This window comes from Lissotriton vulgaris, chromosome 2_1 (genome assembly GCF_964263255.1).
Source record: "Lissotriton vulgaris chromosome 2_1, aLisVul1.2, whole genome shotgun sequence".
NCBI classification, from domain to species: Eukaryota; Metazoa; Chordata; class Amphibia; order Caudata; family Salamandridae; genus Lissotriton; species Lissotriton vulgaris.
In genome coordinates, this window is record NC_141687.1 from 1,515,881,674 (window position 1) to 1,515,901,623 (window position 19,950).

The following is a 19,950-nucleotide window of genomic DNA, read 5'->3' on the forward strand; positions in this document are numbered from 1 at the left end:
AACGGGTGGATTTGGAGGAAATGGGTTTCCCAGACTTGGTTGTCATTGAGATTTAGACCTTTAGGAAACATTCTGTTACATAAGAAACAATGGCTTCTTTCCATAAGTGGTGTGTTCAACCTGGGTTTTCTAATGCTTCAATTGACCCTTTCCAAATTCTGAAATTATTAGGACAAGGTTTTCAGAAAAGCTTACCTCTATCCACTCTGGCAACCTAAAGGACGGCAATCATGGCCCTGAAACTTGATTTGGATTTTGTCAAGATTAAGTCATTAGTGCGTAGACTCTTAAGAGTTTTAGACTTAAAAGACCATCAATTCACCCTCCTGTTCCCACATGGGACTTGTCCACTGTCCTTTAAGGTTTACAACTTCATCCATTCAAGCCTCTCAAGCTGACTTATCCTAGCTTACATTCAAGACTGCCATCCTCATAGCCATTACATCTGCTAGGCATTTGTCAAATTAGAGGTTTTGTTGTCATCTTTCCCTTATATTTTTTTTTTCTAGACAGTGGTATATTTAAAATGGATCCTAAATTTGTTCCAAAAATCCATTCCCAATTTCACAGAGAACAGGAATTGGTTTACCCATTTTTTTCTGATTCTGACACACCGGTTCCCTCCACATTAAATCTGAGAAGAATGTTGGCTGTTTTTTTCTGTCTTGTATTCAGCAGCGGTTTTCACATAGGCGTGAAGTAGCGTTGACCCTCTGACCCACAGCCATTATATTACTTGCACCCACGTATGCCACTGCACAGAGCTGCCAGCCTCTCCCAACAGACAGTAGTGGGCGTGACTTATTTCCTACCAGCAGCTAGGTTAGGTCCGTTTGACTGAACTGCTCATGTCAGGTTGGCCAGTATTTTGCTTATGGCAAACTCGATGTTCCCAGTTGATGTTTCCCTCCAGACATATCTGTCAGCAAGCTGGACAAGCAACATAGCCCCATCATTCTCAGATGGAGCGCTGTGGTCATCTGTCCCAACCAATCCTTGCACTGCTCTTATGCTATTTTCAAATATAAATAGCAGGAGAGCAGGGCTTTTATTGCCTGAGATGCATAGCGTTTTAGTTCCACTCTGCCAGCCCAGCATGCATTGCTCAGCTCTTCACGAGGTGTGGATCGAGTCGGCCCACGGCTGTAAAAGATCAACTAAAGTGCTGAGGTAAGTTGTTTTTTGGTATGTGTATTTTTATAATAATACGTTGTGTCTGTTTGTTCAATGCACTCCCTTTTCATCACATCAGGGACGGACTGGGAGCCAATACCGGCCCTGGCAAAGTGCTCGGCCGGCCCGGGTACGACGCACTCTTTGCCAGGGCCGGTTTTCGGCCAATTTTGTTACAGGGCCCTGTAACAAAAACGGCCCCCAGAGGCCCAAAACCGGCCCGCACCCTTGCGGCGCACCGGGGGTTGCCCGCTGCCCGCAACGGCCAGTCCGGGCGGGGGTTTCCTCCTAATATAGCACTTTAATTGGCATGGGTGATTGTTGGCAAAGGGCATAGATATCGGATAAGGGCTCCCCCGGATTCACAGGTCGACATCTCAAGGTCCTCCCCTTCACCAGTGGTCACTTGGACAAGCATTGTGAGCATCCGTGATGACTTGGCACATTGAGCTGCCATTACAGGTTCGCGCCTTTTATAGGTTAGGTATGCCGAGGTTCTAAATTTAGATAAGGGGCAGCACAATGTTACCACGCGTTCCCGCAGCTGCTGCATAATTTAATCTATTCAAACTGAATTTACTCACGGACCGATCGCCAGTCTGGGCTATTTAGTGCAGATATGAACCACAAGGTTCTTAATTCTGCCTACTGCTGGGAAGACGTGCCCCTAATGACTGCTGTTTTAGTTCATTAATTTAATGTTCTGCTTCTACAGATGTCTAATGTATTTTGCTCTGTGGTTTATAAAATCAATTGCCGCCATACTCGTTCTCATTACGTACTGAAGCTATGCCATCCGTCGTCAGGCAGTAGTATCCTATCGTCGTCCATGGGTGACAATCATATATTGATATCTTGGGTACAAACAAGGAGATGAGTGAGATAGTTGCTAATGCCTGTCATTTCATAGGCCCTTTAAAGCAAGGCATGAGACGGTAAATGGCAAACTACAGAATCCACAGAATGGATGAAAGTCGCAAAAACATATTATTAATAGGATTCATTTGAGAAGTTTAACCCCCAGATTCATCATGGTCATGTTTTGTGAGTCCTTAATAGCGAATTCTAAGGATTCGCTATTAAAGACTCGCAAAACGGGATGCATGTAGAAATCGCAATATTTTCTGTGATTTCTACTGCTTCCTTATTTGCGATTCGCTAATTGCTAATCGCAAATAAGGAATGGCTTTCCCATTCATTCCTATGGGCCTAAAGGCCCATAGGAATGAATGGGGAGTCATTCCTTATTTGCGATTCGCAATTAGCGAATCGCAAATAAGGAAGCAATTTCAAGGGTGCCATGGTGTCAAAAGGACACCCTGTAGCACCTCTGAAATGGTAATGTACACTGGTGTTGCGCACACACATGTCCAAAGGACATGTGTGTGTGTAACATACAACTTAGAAAAATGCACCAAAGTGCATTTTTCTAAGTTTTTGCTATTTACCATGTAGTTAGACTTTGAGGTAAATTGCGGCCCCAGATTGCGAATTCGCAATTTTTAAATGGTTCATGAATTGCATTTAAGGAATCTCAAATTGAGATTCCTTAAATGCAATTATTCGCAATTTAGCGATTTCTAGTATTGCGATTTTTGCATTTAGGATGATGAATCCCAAATGCAAAAATAGCGCTTGCATAGGGCCAGATTCTCAGAATCTGGCCCTTTGCGAGCCGATTTCGGCTACATGAGTCTACCTGTAAATCGCATCGATGCAGCGCTCCTCGTGAGTTCCTTCCTTCGCTGGGGCTGCAAGGGTGCAAATGTCCATTCACCAAGGCAGAGGCTGCTTGTATTTTTGATTTTCTGCAATCCTTTTTTTCTGTATGGGCTTTGGAGAGGCATGTCGTGATAGAAACACGTAGAGATGATAAATAACCAGGTCTGTTTGTTCAGTCACAATGTTACTCTCATTATTGAATGTCTCACTCTGGCTGTACCACTAAAACGTGCACTGTGCAGGGGAACTGGGCCACAACCCTGGTTGTTTACACTTGGCAGGAGGGGTTGCTCTTTATTTTGCATGTTCCCTTTTAGAGAGCCCCAACGTTTTTCATCCCACTCAAAGGCCTGTCTACAGATACTTCTGATTGCAGCCAGTGGAGCATTTTCTTCTAAAGTTGATGTGGCATGCAGAGCAAGACACTGGGAACGCGCACACTTTAAAGGGATTGAAGCTGTGTTGAATCATTTGCACATTAAGGCGACTTTTGAACATAATAATGCAGTAAGATGTAGGACAGTTTTTAATTTTGTATTTTTCAACATTATGCATTCCATTTCTGCTTTATAAACCTTGCTTTCTCACTAAATTAATTTGTTTTCAAACACACCATTTGCAAATCTTTTTTCAATTTTTTCTCGGGAGGAGGACACACTTTAGGCCCCACGTTTGTCTATTAAACTTGCTCACTTCACGCACTACATAGTTATACCCAACTTTTAGCCTCACTACTTTCAAATGTCACCAGCTTGTAATAAGGAATTTCGCTCTTCTAATTCCATTTTTGTTTTCCTTTGTGCTGCTACTAAGGGTAAAAAAGCCAGAACACAATCCATTAGTAGATGGGTGCATTTAGCTATCTGTCAGGCTTACAAGTCAGCAAGAGTCACTCACTGTTCCCTCAAATATCAAGAGTCATTCCACACAAATTTCTGTTCTTGAAATCTGCATGGTGGCAACCTGGTCCTCTCAGAATATATTTATAACACATTTATCGTCTTGAGTCGACTGATTCTACCATTTAGAATTTTGGCTAATCGGCAGTCCAGTCGGCAAAGAAGTAATGCTTGATCTGAATAAATGCTTTACTTTCCTACAGTCTTTTGTTGGTACATTATTTTTAATCACTTGGTATGCTCTCACGTGGTTAAGACTGGGATGAGGATGATGAATATGAGGGGGTAATGATTCCATTACTTACCAGTAATCTTTATTACCCTGATGTGTAGCCCTTCTTGTCCCACCCCACATCCCACCCTCCTTCCCTATGCACCTTTGGGTTCTGGCTTGTTACATAAAGGAAGTGTTGTTGGAGGGTGGACATATATAGTGGGATGTAGACATAGAAAAGTTCTATGTCAACAAGATCTTTTAAGCCTTGGGTGTAGAATATCACTCTGTCAATAGGCAGAGACGCCTCACATGGTTATGATCAGGACGAGGAAGACTATAAATCGGGATAATGAAGATTACCGGTAAGTGATGGAATAATTTCCCAGTGGTGAAGTTTTTTCTTGCCCATCCTCATTAAAGGTCTGGCATGGAAGAGTGTTTATGACTGCCACTATGGCCATTTCAAGTGTGGGATTGGAGAATAAGGAGGTTTCAGCATACCCAGAAACTGTAGACTGAATTGTCCTCTCCCCACTACTCGAGTTGGATTTACCCACACAAGATATTATACTGTTGTGCCCCAGTGCATTTTCAAGTGCAAGTAAACCCTTTGTAAATCATGCATTTGTACATGTTGGTCAGACATTCATGTCCAAAATGTTCTGTAAGCATGCTCTGAATCTCCGGCGTGACCCATCAAATGTGGACTTGTTCCCGCTCCCACTTGCAGGAGTACAGACTCCAAGAAAACATGCACATCTAGCTCTGGCACCTAATGATGCGCCAGAAGACTATGCCCCTTGTCACGGTATGGTGTAATGGTAAGCTATGAGGCAATACCTCGGATGTATGACATTACAACGCATACCATTACAACGCATACCATTACAACGCGGTATTTACAACGAATACCGTTACAACGCATAGCGCTTAGAGGTGCTGGATAGTGGTAAGTATAATTTTATATTCCAACTCCAGTCCCCGTGGATACTAGGGAAGGTGTTGGATATAAAATTAAACTTATTCCCTATCCTAGAGCGCCCCCCCCAGCGCAATGCGTTGTAATGGTATGCGTTGTAATGGTAGGTCGTTGTAAAAACTTCGTTGTAACGGGTGTATACCCAATACCTCTTATTATATGCTTTTGACTGGCCGCCCTTGTGGGTTGTGACCTGCAGCCTGTGCAGCACTTGTTTTTCCCTGGTAGCATCACATTGGTGGTGCAAGCTTGCAACCTAAATTGAACAAGGCCCCGAGAATGGGTTTCAGAAGACGGGGTGACAGGTTATTATTTTCCTTTTTGCAGTGCCTCCAGACACGTCTAACTGCACTGTTATGTTAAATAAGGTGCTTTTAGCAAGCTGGTTTTCCAAGGCGTGGTAATGTTAGCCCATTAGCAGGAGATCATTGCTTTTGCATTTGAAAGGCTCTCTATCCTCTCACCCACTGAGAATTTCAATCGTGATTGCCTGCAAGAAAAACAGTCAGACGGCCAGGGAACTAGATTTGCAATGTGGCACTATGCCATAACATACTATTATCTTTTTTTTCAGCCAACAGCATGTATTGTAGCAGTTTTATCATGAGCTCAATGCCCCAGCATCTAAAGTGCTGTTGGATAAAATGCCAGAATTGGCTGGCTGTGTTATACAAAATATGGAACTATTTGCCAGCTATTTTGATAAATTATATAAAGTCACCTATTCAATTTCGAAAACTGCTTGTTTAGCACATATAATCAAAAGTAAAGTTTGCTCACATTTATTGTTTGGGTTCACTCTTTCATTCAAATTATGCATTAAAACAAGCATTGAGCATGGGGATAGTTGTTTCTCATTTGTAGTGGAATGTTGTTTACCAAGCTTTACAACACAATGAAGCTACAACATGTACAGCCGCAGCACAACCTTTTCTAACCATCAATATGCATTTATAGAGCACAGTTACCTCAGCAGAGGAGTCCCGGCGCCAGCAAAAAAAATAAGTTAAGGACTGGTGGGTGAAGCACAAGGAACATCACACAATGCTGTCACACATACAGGGCAGGTATCCAACACACTAAAGAGAGTGTGAGGCCTTATAGGACTGTTGTATAATTTCCTTAAACAGACATAAACATGCACGAAGTACAAAACTCCTACAACAAATAGCCAAACCTTTTACAGAATTATATTCATGTACTATAGGATGATGAATGGTCACCTAACCACTGTGGCATGCATCGTCAGTGGATTCCATATCACGCACTGGGATTTATTCAAGAGTACTACTGTTCAATGGTTGTGCGGTTTGCTAGCTATGGGTTCTAGTTTGGGTCAGGGTATGTCGGTTATGTCGCCATTTATGTTCTCACCTTCATTAAACTGTCCGATCTATATTATAATTATATGTGGCTGAGCTAAAATGTTTTTTACTAGTGTTTCCATTCCACAAGAAAAAAAGATATTGGCATTCCATCAACATTTTTTCAAGGCTTGAACGACCAGATCTGTTACCCCTTTGTCAATTTCTTCTTTCTCCTCAACTCCATGACCTGCTAGAGGAGAGACTATCTCCAGTGGCACCGGTGAGGGAGAGGATTCCAAAACAGATGCCATGGCGTGATCCTCTGAGAGATGTAATATTTGGGGAACAACTTTAAAATAGGAGCGGAGTGAGGGAGTTACTTTTGACCCTGTAGATAGTACGGTTGTAGGGCTTTTGTTCTTAGATTTAGACTTCAAACTGTGTTTGGTGCCTCTAGATTTAACCTCTATATTTAAATAGGAGGAAGATTTTTTTTTAGTTATCACCTCACCAGTAGAGTCAACTGCCCCACCAAACTGATTTGACTCCCCACCCTTACTCTCTGACAAGACCGCTTTATTCTTCCGTCCTCTCTTACCATGACCCTTATTCATGCTAGGTGGCCCCTCTTCTGATGTACAAAGGACCGCTACTGTCCCTGGTGCCCCCTCTTGCCCTGATGATACTACAGTACAAGGGTCTAATGCAAACACAGCAGCCTTACCACTCTTCAGGGCAGATAACCCCTCCACTGTTTCCGCAACTGGTGTTGGTAGCAGGGAATGAAGTTGTATTTCCTGAGAGTTTGCTTTCCCTGGAGCGCAACGTGAGTTTATAACATAAGACCCACCGCGAAAAGGCTGCCCCAGGCTTCGCAATTTCCTCCCTCTCCTCAGCTCCAGCGCAGCAGACCAGAGGCGTAGCTGCGGCTTTAACTTCTTAGCTGTTGATTCCTGTAGAGTGTTCCATGGGTTGGATCCAACGGGATATTCAGGAAGCCCCCGAGGATAAAAAAAAGCCTCCGCTTCTACCCCACCGGGACCGGCTTTGTTATGGGCTCCTAGATCTCCTAGATCGCCTCCTAGTTCATCTGAGATTGCCTCTCGCAACACCGCATGGTCCGTCCTGCAAAACGGCAATCGTAACAATTTTGGCAAGTGTAGCAGGGAACTCCGCAATATGCCACGACAATCGGCTACACCCCCAAAAACCAAATTACCAGCAACCCAACCTTCAGGGCAGTCGACGAGAAAGCAACCCGTCCGCTAGCGTCCTTCACTCTCTCCGAGTCCCTCAGTTCCACATGGACACAGAAAGCGGACTGCCCAGCACGTCTTGTCTGTTACCGAGAAGCAGCACCGCATCACTTCGCCAAGAACCAGCGTATGTTAATACTCCTCAGCGGGGATACAAACGGGGGCAATTAACAACTGACTGTCATCCTAGATTAATCAAACAACATATCCCTCTGTATACGACCATTATTCATCGCGGCGTTGCTATCTCTTAAGGAGCTCGTTCCGGAGCACCGCGACCGCTTGACCAGCAGCCGCCATGTTTGGAATGGACAAAGGGGTAACAGATCTGGTTGTTCAAACGTTGGACCTTGGAGGAGGGGATCAAGCTCAGCCTCCACAAGAGAGTGGGTTGGACCGTGAAGAGGGATCGGGCTTACAGCCTCCTACGAGACGGCCGGAGTTAGAGCAGGGTCGGTCTTCGGCTACCCCTTCAAAAGATCTAGGAGACACAGATGGTGCGGAAGTTAGTGCTGTTGAATCCACTGGAACCATAGGAGGAGAATGGGCCGATGTGGAGAGCATTACTGGTCAGATTGAATGTCCCACGGCCCAAATATAACCCAAGGCTAAGGATGATATAACTCCGGCTTCCATATTAGGTATGTTTTCTGCCCTCACGATGGAAATAAGAAAGGGTTTTGCGGAGTCTTCAGCCAACCAAGCCGAAATTAGGAGTTACTGTGAATCCCTTGATAACAAAATCGATGGGCTCACTGTAAGAACAGGTGTCCTTGAAGAGACAACAGCATCACTAACGACCTATTTGGACCAGGCGAAACTTGACATCCAGAAGCTCTCCAGAGAAGAGCAAGCACTTAGCGAAAGGATGGAGTCATTAGAAAACAATGCAAGGAGGGGGAATCTCCGCATTTTGAACGTGCCGGAAGGTTCTGAGGGTTCAGATATAAAACAATTCATCACTGTGTTGTTGAAAGAGTCCCTAAACTTGGAGCAATCATTGGAAGACCTAGCATTGGATATTCAAAGAGTTCACAGAGATCCCTTCAAGCGTAATCTCCAGAGATTTTAGCCCAGCAAAATTTTAGTCAACTTCCACAAGTATGTGATGAAAGAGCATATTCTCAATCTAGCGCTCAAACAAAAATCTTTAGCAGGGAAGGGGTTTACGCTTCTAATTAGGTCAGATCTCTCAAGAATAACATTGGAGAAACAATGGGAATTTGGGAGGCGCCTGGAAGCCTTTAGGGCGTTGGGGGCCAAAGCCCAACTAACGTTCCCGGCTGACATGAAAATTATGTATAATAATAAAATGATTAATACCAGGTCAGTACTGGCAGCCGATGATCTACTGATGCAGATGGGCAGCAAAAATAAAGTATAAATAGCCAATAGATCAGGCAGCATAGATTGCTGATTAGAGTGGTTTAACTCTTCTTATGTACCCTAGTTTCTATGATGCTCTTTTGGGCCTAAGCGGTCTCTTCTCTTTCCTTCATTGTTTTCATTATCTAGTGTACTGCGATCTTAATTTCCTACTAGTCATAAAGGAAAATAATTGATTTTGTATTATCCCTTGATCGATTATTCAGGCTTAGCGCGGGTGTATCTCTCCGGGAGTTCGCGGAGGGGCACTATCAACTCGACAATGTTCCGGTTAGATATCGCAAGGGTTTTCCATGGGTTGGGAGGTGGTTGGGGGGGTCCATGTAGGTAGGGTAGGTGGTGGGGGGTGGCAGAAAAGTAAAAAGGTCCTCAGTAAGCCAAGATGTATAAGAAAAGAAGGGAATAAGCAGTTTTTTGAAAAAAAATTGGGCAGCGAGGGGTTGGTATAGCCTCATCTGTTTTTTCTTTTTTCTTCTCTTTGCTGGTTTCATATAGCAAAGATGGGTAATGTAAAATACTTCTCCTGGAATGTTAATGGTCTGCGCACCAAACCGAGAGCAAATAAAATTATGCAATACCTGCGGGATACGTAAGCGCAGCTCATTATACTCCAGGAGACTCACTTAACTCATTTGGAAATGCTTGACTTGACCAAGAGAAATAGGTGGATAGACTTTGCAGTTTCTAAAAACCAGACTACAAATACTAGAGGGGTCTCTATCATCTTCAAAAAAGGGGCCAAAGCCAGGCTGATATCTCAAGTGGTGGACCCAGGAGGTAGATGGGCCATCGCTTCTGTGGTCATAGCCGGATCTCAAATTACAGTCCTTGGGTATTACGGTCCTAAACAGGATAATCCGTCTACGTTGGAGTCTATTTTCCTACATCTGCTTTCCTTTACGGAGCCTACTATCATTGCTGGCGATTTTAATGTTGTACTAGACCCTTTGCTGGATAAATCTGCTAATAGTCGATCTTTAGTATCATCAAAGTCTAGGTCAGTGTTACAGTCCGCAATGAAACAATACAGATATTTGGACATATGTAGAGAAAGGTCCGGTAGACAGCAAGGGGTGTCCTTTCGGAATTACAAATATCATCATCAGTCAAGGATAGACTTTATTTTAATTAGTCTGAGGCTGGCAGAGCATGTTAGTTCCATTGAATACCTACCAATACATTTTTCGGATCATTCTGCTGTGGTATTGGAACTAGTTCAAGGAACGAAGAGGTCTCCCTTTAGATGGTCCTTTGACCGGTCACTTCTCTCTTTACCAGATGACATGGCATTCCTCAAATCGGAGGCACATAATTTTATGTTAATTAACAACGATTCAGCAGCCACGAGGATCATCTGGGATTCATTCAACGCATTTTTGAGGGGTCTTATTACAGGGAAAGTATCATACAAAAGGAAGCAGTAAAGGGAGCAAATTTCCACCATTGAAGCAAATATACTTCAACTCCAAAAGGCCAAAGATACCAGACCAGGGGCTGATGATTTTACCATAGATAATCGTAGAAAGGAAATGCTGACTTTGAAAGCTAGCTTAGGCTCAGTATTGAATCTCAGATTGCAGCAGAGATGGGAGGCAAGTAAGTTGGCCCATTTTGAGTACAGTGAGGGCGCAGGCAAACTACTGGCCTGGAAGACCAAAGTAGATCAGGTCCGGAATAACATAGCCACCATCACTTTTGGTAATGACTCTTTTTCATCAGATGTGGATATCAGGAAGGCCTTCAGGGAGTTTTTTTTAATCCATCTACAAGGAGGACAATGGAATTCGGCCAGAAGCTGTTGAGGGTTGGCTGAGAAACATCGATCTACCTTACCTCACTCATGAACAGTCCCATTTTTGGATAGCATCATCACTGAAGAAGAGGTTAGGGCCGCCATAAAAAAAAGCAAGCAAGGAAAGGCTGCAGGGCCAGACGGGTTACCAGCAGAAATCTATAGAACTCTAGAGGCCGAGATAGTTCCCTTTCTCACTAAGCTTTTTAATCAGATCCTCCTTGAAGGTCATATTCCACCTCCATCATGGGACAATGCCTCAATCACGCTTATTTTGAAACCGGGGAAACCTCCTGTGAATCGTACAGGCCAATATCGATTTTAAATGTGGACTATAAGATCTTCACCACAGTTTTGGCCTCTAGATTGGCCTTGGTTGTTCCTTCGGTCCTTAATGTCGATCAAAAAGGATATGTGAAGGGGCGACAGTTATACGAGTTAACGTATGACTTAATAGGAGCTATTGATATAGCTGTGGCCCAGAACCTGCCCTTGGCCGCCCTCACGCTGGATACAACTAAGGCCTTCCACAGGGTCAATTGGGTTTACCTGTCGGGGACCTTGGCCAAGTTCGGCGTGGGTGCGGGATTTCGTCGTGCAGTTGGCCTCCTGTACAGTAATCCAACGGCGCATCTATTGGTCAATGGAGAATTGTCGGACCCCTTATCCATAACCAGAGGGACACAGCAGGGCTGCCCGCTCTCCCCCCTACTGTTCGATCTTTATATCGAACCCCTCGCACAACAACTGAGGGGAGAGGTCTCTATTCGACCCTTCTCTTACAGAGGGTGGGAGAGGAAGGTTGCCCTCTATGCCGATGACCTGCTTATCCTCACTTCAGATGTGACTACCGCTCTCCCTGTTGTTTTTTAAATTGCTCGGGGGTTCGGTCGGATATCGGGATATCAGATTAATAGGACAAAGACAGAGATGTTGGTCTGGAATGATAATGTGAGTGCGTTGGAGGTACAGGCAGGCGAGTCAATGCGGTATTTAGGCCTAAATATAATAAAAGATATCAATAAATTTGCCCTAGTAAACCTCACAGCAGTGGCTAAAGAATGTAGACAATTATTGCAGTCATGATTCCACCTTTCATTATCCTTGATTGGGAGAATAAATTTGAATAAAATGTTGATTCTGCCCAAAATTTCATTTCTCTTTAACACCATTCCCCTTTATTTTGATCAGGCTTATATATCCAAAAAACAGTCATAAATCATATCTTTCATTTGGAACAAACAATTGCAGAGAATATCATGGAAGAAGCTTAGACGGCGATGGGAGAAGGGGGGCTTAGCCGCCCCTGATTTAAAACTATATGCTTGGGCGTTTCAACTGTCCCATACTCGTATGCTACTAAATAGGCCCACTGACCATGGAGTGGGCTTAATGTTTTCTGCTATGTTGGACGGGGAAGGTATCAGTCAGGCGGGCTATTTATTCATATTTGGCAACCCAAAATTTTATTAAAAGATTAAACTGAAGGTCCTTTATGGACTGGCAAGAATGTGGGGTGAGGATACAAACTCGATTAAACAGGGGTATTACTGCGATAAGACACCGTTATGGGGGCTACCTGAAAGTCCAGCATGGCTAGAAGACATCTTAGCCATGCCCCTAAGAGAGGCGGGCCTTGAAGTATGGGGAGACCTCTTTTACGAAGGGGACTTGCTTTCTTGGGAGCACCTCCAGAACAGGATAGGCTCAACCCTATCGAGGTTTAAATACTTATAAATGAGCAGCTGGACGCAGGCTTATAAAACTCTACCCACTAAAAGAAACAGGTTTCTACTTGGAGGTTATAGTCAACTAATTACCAAATTAGTGAACATCGGACCAACTAAGAGAGAGATCTCGCAATGGTACAAACTTTTACTCAAAGAAACGGATGGGGAATTTAATTTACCAGTCCAGTTGTGGGGTTCCTCATTAGTTGACCAGGATGTGCAAGATCTTTTGTCCGCCTCATTTGAGCTCTTAAAGAGTATTGTAAACCCTTCATGGCTACACAGAAATCACCTCTACACCCTCCATAGGGCGTATTACTCCCCCCTGAGACTATCTAAATTTGCCATAGGTAATCCAGATGCATGTGCTAGGTGTGGTTTGGTGGCAGCATCAGACACTTACATGTTTTTTGAATGTCCTCGGGTGGCTACATTTTGGGAAGCAATTGGCAATACCCTTACAACATCATTGGGTTTCCCAGTTATAATTGATCTGTCTCTAGTGATTTTTGGAATCCTAGCAGGAACACAGAACGCAGCCAGAAGCCTAGTGTTTTATACTATTCTTATAGCAAGGAGGGAGATCTGTAGGAAATGGAAGGACCCCGTACCTCCTTCCCTTGGTGACTGGCTGGCATCTATTTTGCATACGTCACGAATGAACCTCGCTAGGCCGGGGATTCAAAGCAAAAGGTCTTTTTGGGACATGTTTGATTGGGCACAATGAAAAATCCGTATTTTTTTTCTTCTTCCCGGGTCCAATGATTATACTACTATGGTGCCTTCTTGGTGTGTTCACCATGTGCACAGCAAGTATCCGGTGTAGCCCGGTCCACGCATGGATGTAAATATCCCCAATGGTTGCCAAGTACGAGGCTAAGCCCGAAACAGCTGAGGCATGGTTGGTCCCCCCATCACGTTTGCTCCTTCCCGGTTTTAATACTGAGACAGCTGATTTAAGGCTTGTTCCGTACGGCATTTTTATACCATGGTGGAAATAAGGACAAAAAAAAGAAAGAGAAAAAAAAAACATTTTTTCAAGGCTTGAATAATGCCCCTACAGCCATCTTTCCCAGGAAAATAGACATCTCACATCAAATATTGTGAAACAATTCTGTTTTATAGGGTATGTTCACTGCCTCAGAAGGGGGGATCTTCTGCCAAAATATTGATAGTTGTTTTTTTTAGTACTATTTATTTTTTTGATTTGGTAACATAGTTAAAGCATTTTTATTTTATTTGAATTTGTTTATTGGTGGGTTGTTTTGTTTGCAGGAAATGGGGTGAATGTTTTTAATACTTCATTTTAAATGTTCATCAGTGCTATATTTTCAATTTGTTAATATCATTATTAATTATGTTAATTATTTTAATTGTATGTTGTTAATATATAGATACTTCTAATTAAAATACTAATCATTCATAATGTTAATGGGCTCCATTATTGATTTTCCTAATTATTATTTGCTCATTAAGGTGTAGTGATATATATATATATATATATATAGATATATATACCACGAATCTTCACCACTCTCCTTCACAGCCCTTATCCGAGGGGGACCCCAGTGCACCCTGGCTCCGTTCTGTTATAGGGGATCCGCCCCCTCCCCGTAAACGCAGAACGCAGCACGCAGCGCCTCCGGCGCACGGGCATCTTTTATTAATAGGAGGCAGACACTTTTTACCCCACCACCCCCGCACGCGCACACAAGCGTCAGCTGCACTGCACTGGACTCTTTGAGAGAGCGCCCAGCTGCGCTCTATTCGGCCTCTCTACTTCCAGGCGCTAGCGCTGCTGTGCAACAGAGCCGGCACCATGAATACACTGTACTGGAGCCAGCTGGCCTGACCCTACTCTTCTGTGCAGCCCGTACCCATGCCGCGGGAGGGCTGCTGCAAAGGGGGGCCCGTCGTTCACACCCCCCAACACTGCAGCGCAGCACGGAGGCCACGGTCAAGGAACACAAGTGACTGCTGCTGGCGTCGAGAAATATAGCAACTACTAGACTTCAATGAGCCCCTCGGGGCTCTGGGGCCTGCCCGGTGCCACTGCACCTGCTGCAGCAAAAAGGAAAGCTACCCGGCCCTGCCACAGCACCACCCTCTAGAGGGTGAATGATACTTCTTGAGGAAAAATACGCCCCATGGATTCACATCCCGATTTAGCAACGAGTCTCAGGTGCTAAGCTCAACCTCACCAGTTGTGTGACCCTGGGCAGAGTCACGCTGTCTTCCTGTCCCATATTTCTCACAGCATACCCCTTCTCCCTATGCAGACAACTCTGTTGCGATGTGGATGTTGACCAGAGGTGCAAACCCTGCCCCCCCCCCCAGTAGACACCTCTCTGCTGCTATTTTTTATTTCTTTATTTACTTATTTAATGCATTTCTATATAGCTCAGACTTTACCCAAAGATGTCAGAGCACTTCACAATAGAACCAAGTACGTTACATGAGGAGAATTTTACATATTCACACATTACAGATACTAACGAGAAAGAAGAAAAGTTAAATAAAACAATAGATGGTAGTCACACAAAAAACAAAAAAACACATTAGGACGAGGATCGTACAGGCATTGAATTTCAAATGTACAATATTGTAAAAACTTCCTTGAGGGATATGTAAAGGGACGTATCAGTTCTGGAAGTGTCTTTGGAAGAGAAGATGTGACTATGCCGAACAGTAGTGCGGACCCTGCCCACACCCTACAAGCCTCTACAGTTTTAGAGGTAGCTTTTTTCTATTAATGACAAACAGTAGAGCGGACCTCGTGTGTTTTTTTACATGTGACAGAAAGCGCCTGACAAAATTGCCAACTGCCCCAGTGGATGGTTGAATGTACTTGTACAGTGCATCGGTGCAGAGAAAGTCGCCTCAATGCGCTTTCTGTATGGAAGAGCAGTAATCGAGGTGTTAAGAATAGGCAGTGGGTGTGAGCTTTTCCTTTTGAAGAGGGGGGCAGGTCTTGGGGTGGGGTTCACAGGAGCTTAGGCTAAGTTTAAGTGCCCCCAGGTTGAATGCCAAGGCTATGAATTTTGCTCGAATTTGGTGCTTGTCACTTCCGCCCCAAAACCCTCAGCTCCCTCCCCCGCCAACGCACCCCCTTTATTTTATGGGGCATCATATCTCCCTCTAGTAAGAGATCGGAGCATTACACAAAGAAAATACCCAGCTACAAGTAGCGCCCTAAACCTCCAGGGGAATGCTATGAAACCAGGGGACCCTCAGCCCCGCCCCCCCACCCCCACACTCACGTTCATTATCACCCGATAGCTGCACACACATACTCAGTTTACAGGCTGGCTGGTTGAATCGGACCCGTGACCCGCAGATCACCGCATCCTACAACAGCAAGTGTTCCACTCACTGAGCCATCCTGAGATATTGCATTCAGTGAATGTAATGGGAGCTCATTTACATGGTCAGCGGCTGTCCTGGGCATCTGACCCGGGTCCGGCTCTCCTAGACCTGCGTTGCGCCTCCTGCTTGCACCGCCAGATAGAAAAGATCCGACGTACCACTGCACAGCTCTCAATGACGTGGGTTGGAAGGGTTAAACGGTTTCCATAAATGCACTCTAACTGCAAATCAACATGCCCGCCCCCCTGCCCCCAACACACACACGGCACCTCTCCGAGGCTGACAACGCCGCTACAGATCTGATGGCTCGAGAATGTGTTTTACTGATACTATAGCACCTCGAAGACTCGGTGCCAAGTAAGCGCTAGAGAGTTCACATTCTTGGACCACTTTAAGGCGCATCATCCCTCCTGCCGGGCTGGGAGTAGGATCAAGGAATAAGAGAGGGGGCGGAGTGTGCAACAAAGCCATGATAGTATAGCACCCCGAAGACTCGTGTGTCTAGTAAGCGCTAGAGAGTGCACAACCTGGGACCTTCTTAAGCTATGGTCAGATCGCCCCTCCTACAGACCAGGCCTGGGGGTAGGGGGTTGTCAGGGTCAAGAATAACAGGGAGATCGGAGGGGGAGAGGGGCGGGGGAAAGCTAAAGGTACCTAGTGAAAGGTGGTAAAGAGAGGACAGAATACGCAGATCGATAAAGAGGCAGAGGGTGAGAGAGAGATGGGTAATAGAGAAAGTACACCCAGAGGGGTGAGGGGGGGGACCCCGGAAGCGTGAGCGGGGAATGAGAAAGGCAGGATTACTATAACACATGAGAAATAATGTGAGATTGGAACGGGCACGCGGACAGCGGGAGGGGGGCGGGTTAACGGGCACACGGACAGCGGGAGGGGGGACGGGAAGTGGACTCAATCGCCATATGGTATGAACGCAAATATTCTACTACGTGCTTGGGTTAGGCGGGCCTGATCTATACTTTCCGTGCAGGCAGCTCAGTCTGCAAATTCAAGGGAGTGCCAAGAGGGCTGGGCTACACGAGACGGGGCCCTGGAGGGGCTTTACAGCAGTAAAAGTCTCGAGGGGAAATGACAGCCAAACTGGAGAGTGACAGTCCTGCCTCGTGAGCCCAGTCTGCACTTACATTTTAAAGCCACGATGATCAAGGTGGAATGTGGCCATCCTGCTTTGCCCCCGCCCCAGGAGAGCGGCTCGAGCGCAGTCAGCCATGGGACATAGTGTGTGTGAGACGAGGCCCAGGCGCAACAGTAAAACTTATCACACGTCCACGGATACCTACCTCGACAACCAATGTGAGGTTTGTTACCACACAGATTCCAAGTTGTTCTTCGTGTGCCCGGCGATGATTTATGCGCCTCCGGGCGCAGGAGTGACGTAACAGGTGCTGGGCAGTCTGTGTGCTGTAGTCTTCACTCCCCTCCGTCCGAGATTTCTGCGGCGCTCTGGCTTCAAAAGTATTCAAAAGCAGGATACACCGTAATCTCGTCTGGCTTTCCAACCACGCAAGCTTCGATTTTAGTAAGCCCAGGCTGTACGCAATGCAATATATATATAACTGTCCCTTATAAGCAAACACGTCACTGCGGAGCTTCGCAAGTAAGCTACCGCCCGGCCGCCATCTTCAGAGAAATGACCAAAACAAACCTAAAAAAAGTAAATAAATAAACCACCGCCGACTGCCGCAATGATGTTCTAAAAGGGGCGGGATGAGTAAAAATCGCCGGAACGCCCACGAATCTGCTCCCACAATGACTGACGCATCTCTGTTCCAATGGCTAGCCTCCATTTATGGAGCTAGCCAATGGAACAGAGAGGCGGGACAAAGCCCCAGACTGCTTCTCAAAAGATTTCGCCTGCGCGAACTCTGCTGCGCAGCGGATCGCCAGTCGAAACCTAAAAATGTGCTGTCTTCCATTTCCCGTAGAAACAGATCTATCAGTGCAGACTAGTACAAGCTTTCATTGCTCATATAACATGAACGGTAGTGGCATGAATGATATGTAGCCAAGATCCCTAGTGTGAGTGATTAACTCACTGAGAGAAATATATAGGAGGAGGAGTGGGTGAACATGCAAGTTCTGGCACGATTCTCAATTAGGTGATATCCCCTGAAAATCCTGCCCCTATCACTCAGAGACCTGCTGTTAGCGTTTATTCGCTTGTTTTCCCACGTTTTGAGAAATTGCAGTGATTGCTATTTAGAGCAGCCTCATCATAGCCTAAGTAATTATGCTCTAGACAAGTACACAGGTGTTAACCGCTTTGAAAAGTTACGTCATCTCAGGGTCGGTGTGCATCTGTTCAAAATATCGAGAGCTGCCTGTGTCGATTATTGTGATATTCTAAATTTCTGGGACCTTAATGTCCCGTTACTTATTTTATATTAGTCTTGCTTCTTTAATCTTACTTCAACTAATTACAAAGTATTTCTTCTACCTCTTTCCTCCCACTTATGTGTCCACTGTATGTTGGAATTGAATGTGTGGTACCTTTAATGCTCTTGCAGAATATTTACGTTAAACATGTTACTGTTAATGTCATCCATAGCAATGTGCCTGTAAATTGTCAAAAATGCTTAATTCTTCTGCTGTGTCTTTATTTTAACAGCAGTCTAAGGAACCGTTCAAGGCCAGGGTGAGGGCTTTGACTAAATGAGTTTTCATTGAAATTCTGGCGCTCTTTGCTCACTCGTCTTTCTGAAAATACATGAGTTTTTCTATAAACTATAAGTGTGTTAGACATTGTGGAGACACTAAACTGCTGCCTTGACCTGTTCATAGGTGCCAGCATGATGACTATCATCATCAAGGTTGCCGCTGGCAAAAGGCCTGCTCTCACTGACATTCCCGAAGAGCGCCCCGTGGAGTGTGAGCAGATGATTGACTTACTTCAGAGGTGCTGGAACCAGGATCCCATGAAAAGGCCCGCCTTCAAAGGTAGGGCAGCATTTTGTAATTGTTTACGTAATGAATTAATCTGAATGTTTTGTATCACACCAACATGCTGCACTTCAAGCGCATAATTGCCTGTTTATGAATACAGTGTAGGAGGGTGTGCTCTGTTACTTGCTAAAACCAGGTCAATAGGTAGTTGTAACAATATCCATGTCATCATTGTTAACAGTGTTCTGATTCGTCCCCTGGTCATAAGATCGCTTAGAAGCACAAAACAATAAATGGAAAGTAACAGTGCAGTTGAGGTGGACAAGTTTCACGTGACGGTTGTAATACAGAGGTATGCATGGCTGAAACGTGTGTGCCTCTACAACGCAGTGCTAACCACGAATGTGTGGAACCACACATTCCTTTACCATGCAATTTCGACGTAAAGGCATGATTGGTAAAGGGATATGGGTGGTAATGATTCCCACTACGCCGACCCTCTTTCCCTGCCATAAGCCCTAAATTCATATCCATCTATCTCGCCCCCAACACTGAGGCCTAAAACCAACGCCACCCTACACTTAAAACTACCCCTTTCCCTCTCCCCACAGTGAAGCTTAAAACCCTGCCCCTCACCAAAATGACCCTGACCCCAGTCCCCCCTCCCTGAGCCCTAAAACCGGCCCCTCCCCTAAAACCTATCCCCCCAAAACTTACACCCCTGCCCCAACCCAACTTACTTTGCTGTGTCCTGGTCCTCCCTGCAGCAATCCTTGCGGTTCCTCTCCCCGCCTGCTTAGACAGCTAGTACACAGACTGCCTTAACCAAACAAAAGCGTGGTTAAGACAATGGTTGTTCAGCTTGCGAAGAAACGGCATGCGTGCTTAAGACCTCATTATAAGGGCCATTTCCCTTGAGTGATAGGGTGGACAAGTTCAAATTGATCGGTCACAGCAGGATTCCGCTCCTCCACTGTTATTCTCTGCTGTAGGTGTTGCTCTTCGTTTAAACCAATGAGAATCCCTGAATAGCTCGTGTTTCATCACTTTAATGCAGCCAAGCTCCAGGGACGCTCTATCTGTGCCACTTTATGGGAGTCCTCCTGAGTGCAGGACAAAAATAATGCACTACACAAAATGCAGTTCGTCCTTGAATGTATAATATTGTTTCGTTTTAGTTAAAATATGCCACCACTAGCCCAATTAGTGGATTCTGGGCAGC

The 19,950-nt window shown here is 45.0% G+C and overlaps 1 protein-coding gene across 1 annotated transcript in view; it reads left to right on the plus strand.

The window, feature by feature from the left end:
* The window catches only part of ANKK1 (ankyrin repeat and kinase domain containing 1), a 262,862-nt gene that overhangs the window by 176,569 nt on the left and 66,343 nt on the right, over positions 1-19,950 (plus strand). Inside the window, exon 5 of the mRNA XM_086957376.1 lies at positions 18,627-18,782. Coding sequence (XP_086813502.1) covers positions 18,627-18,782 — 156 coding nt within the window. The remainder of the gene's footprint in view (positions 1-18,626; positions 18,783-19,950) is intronic.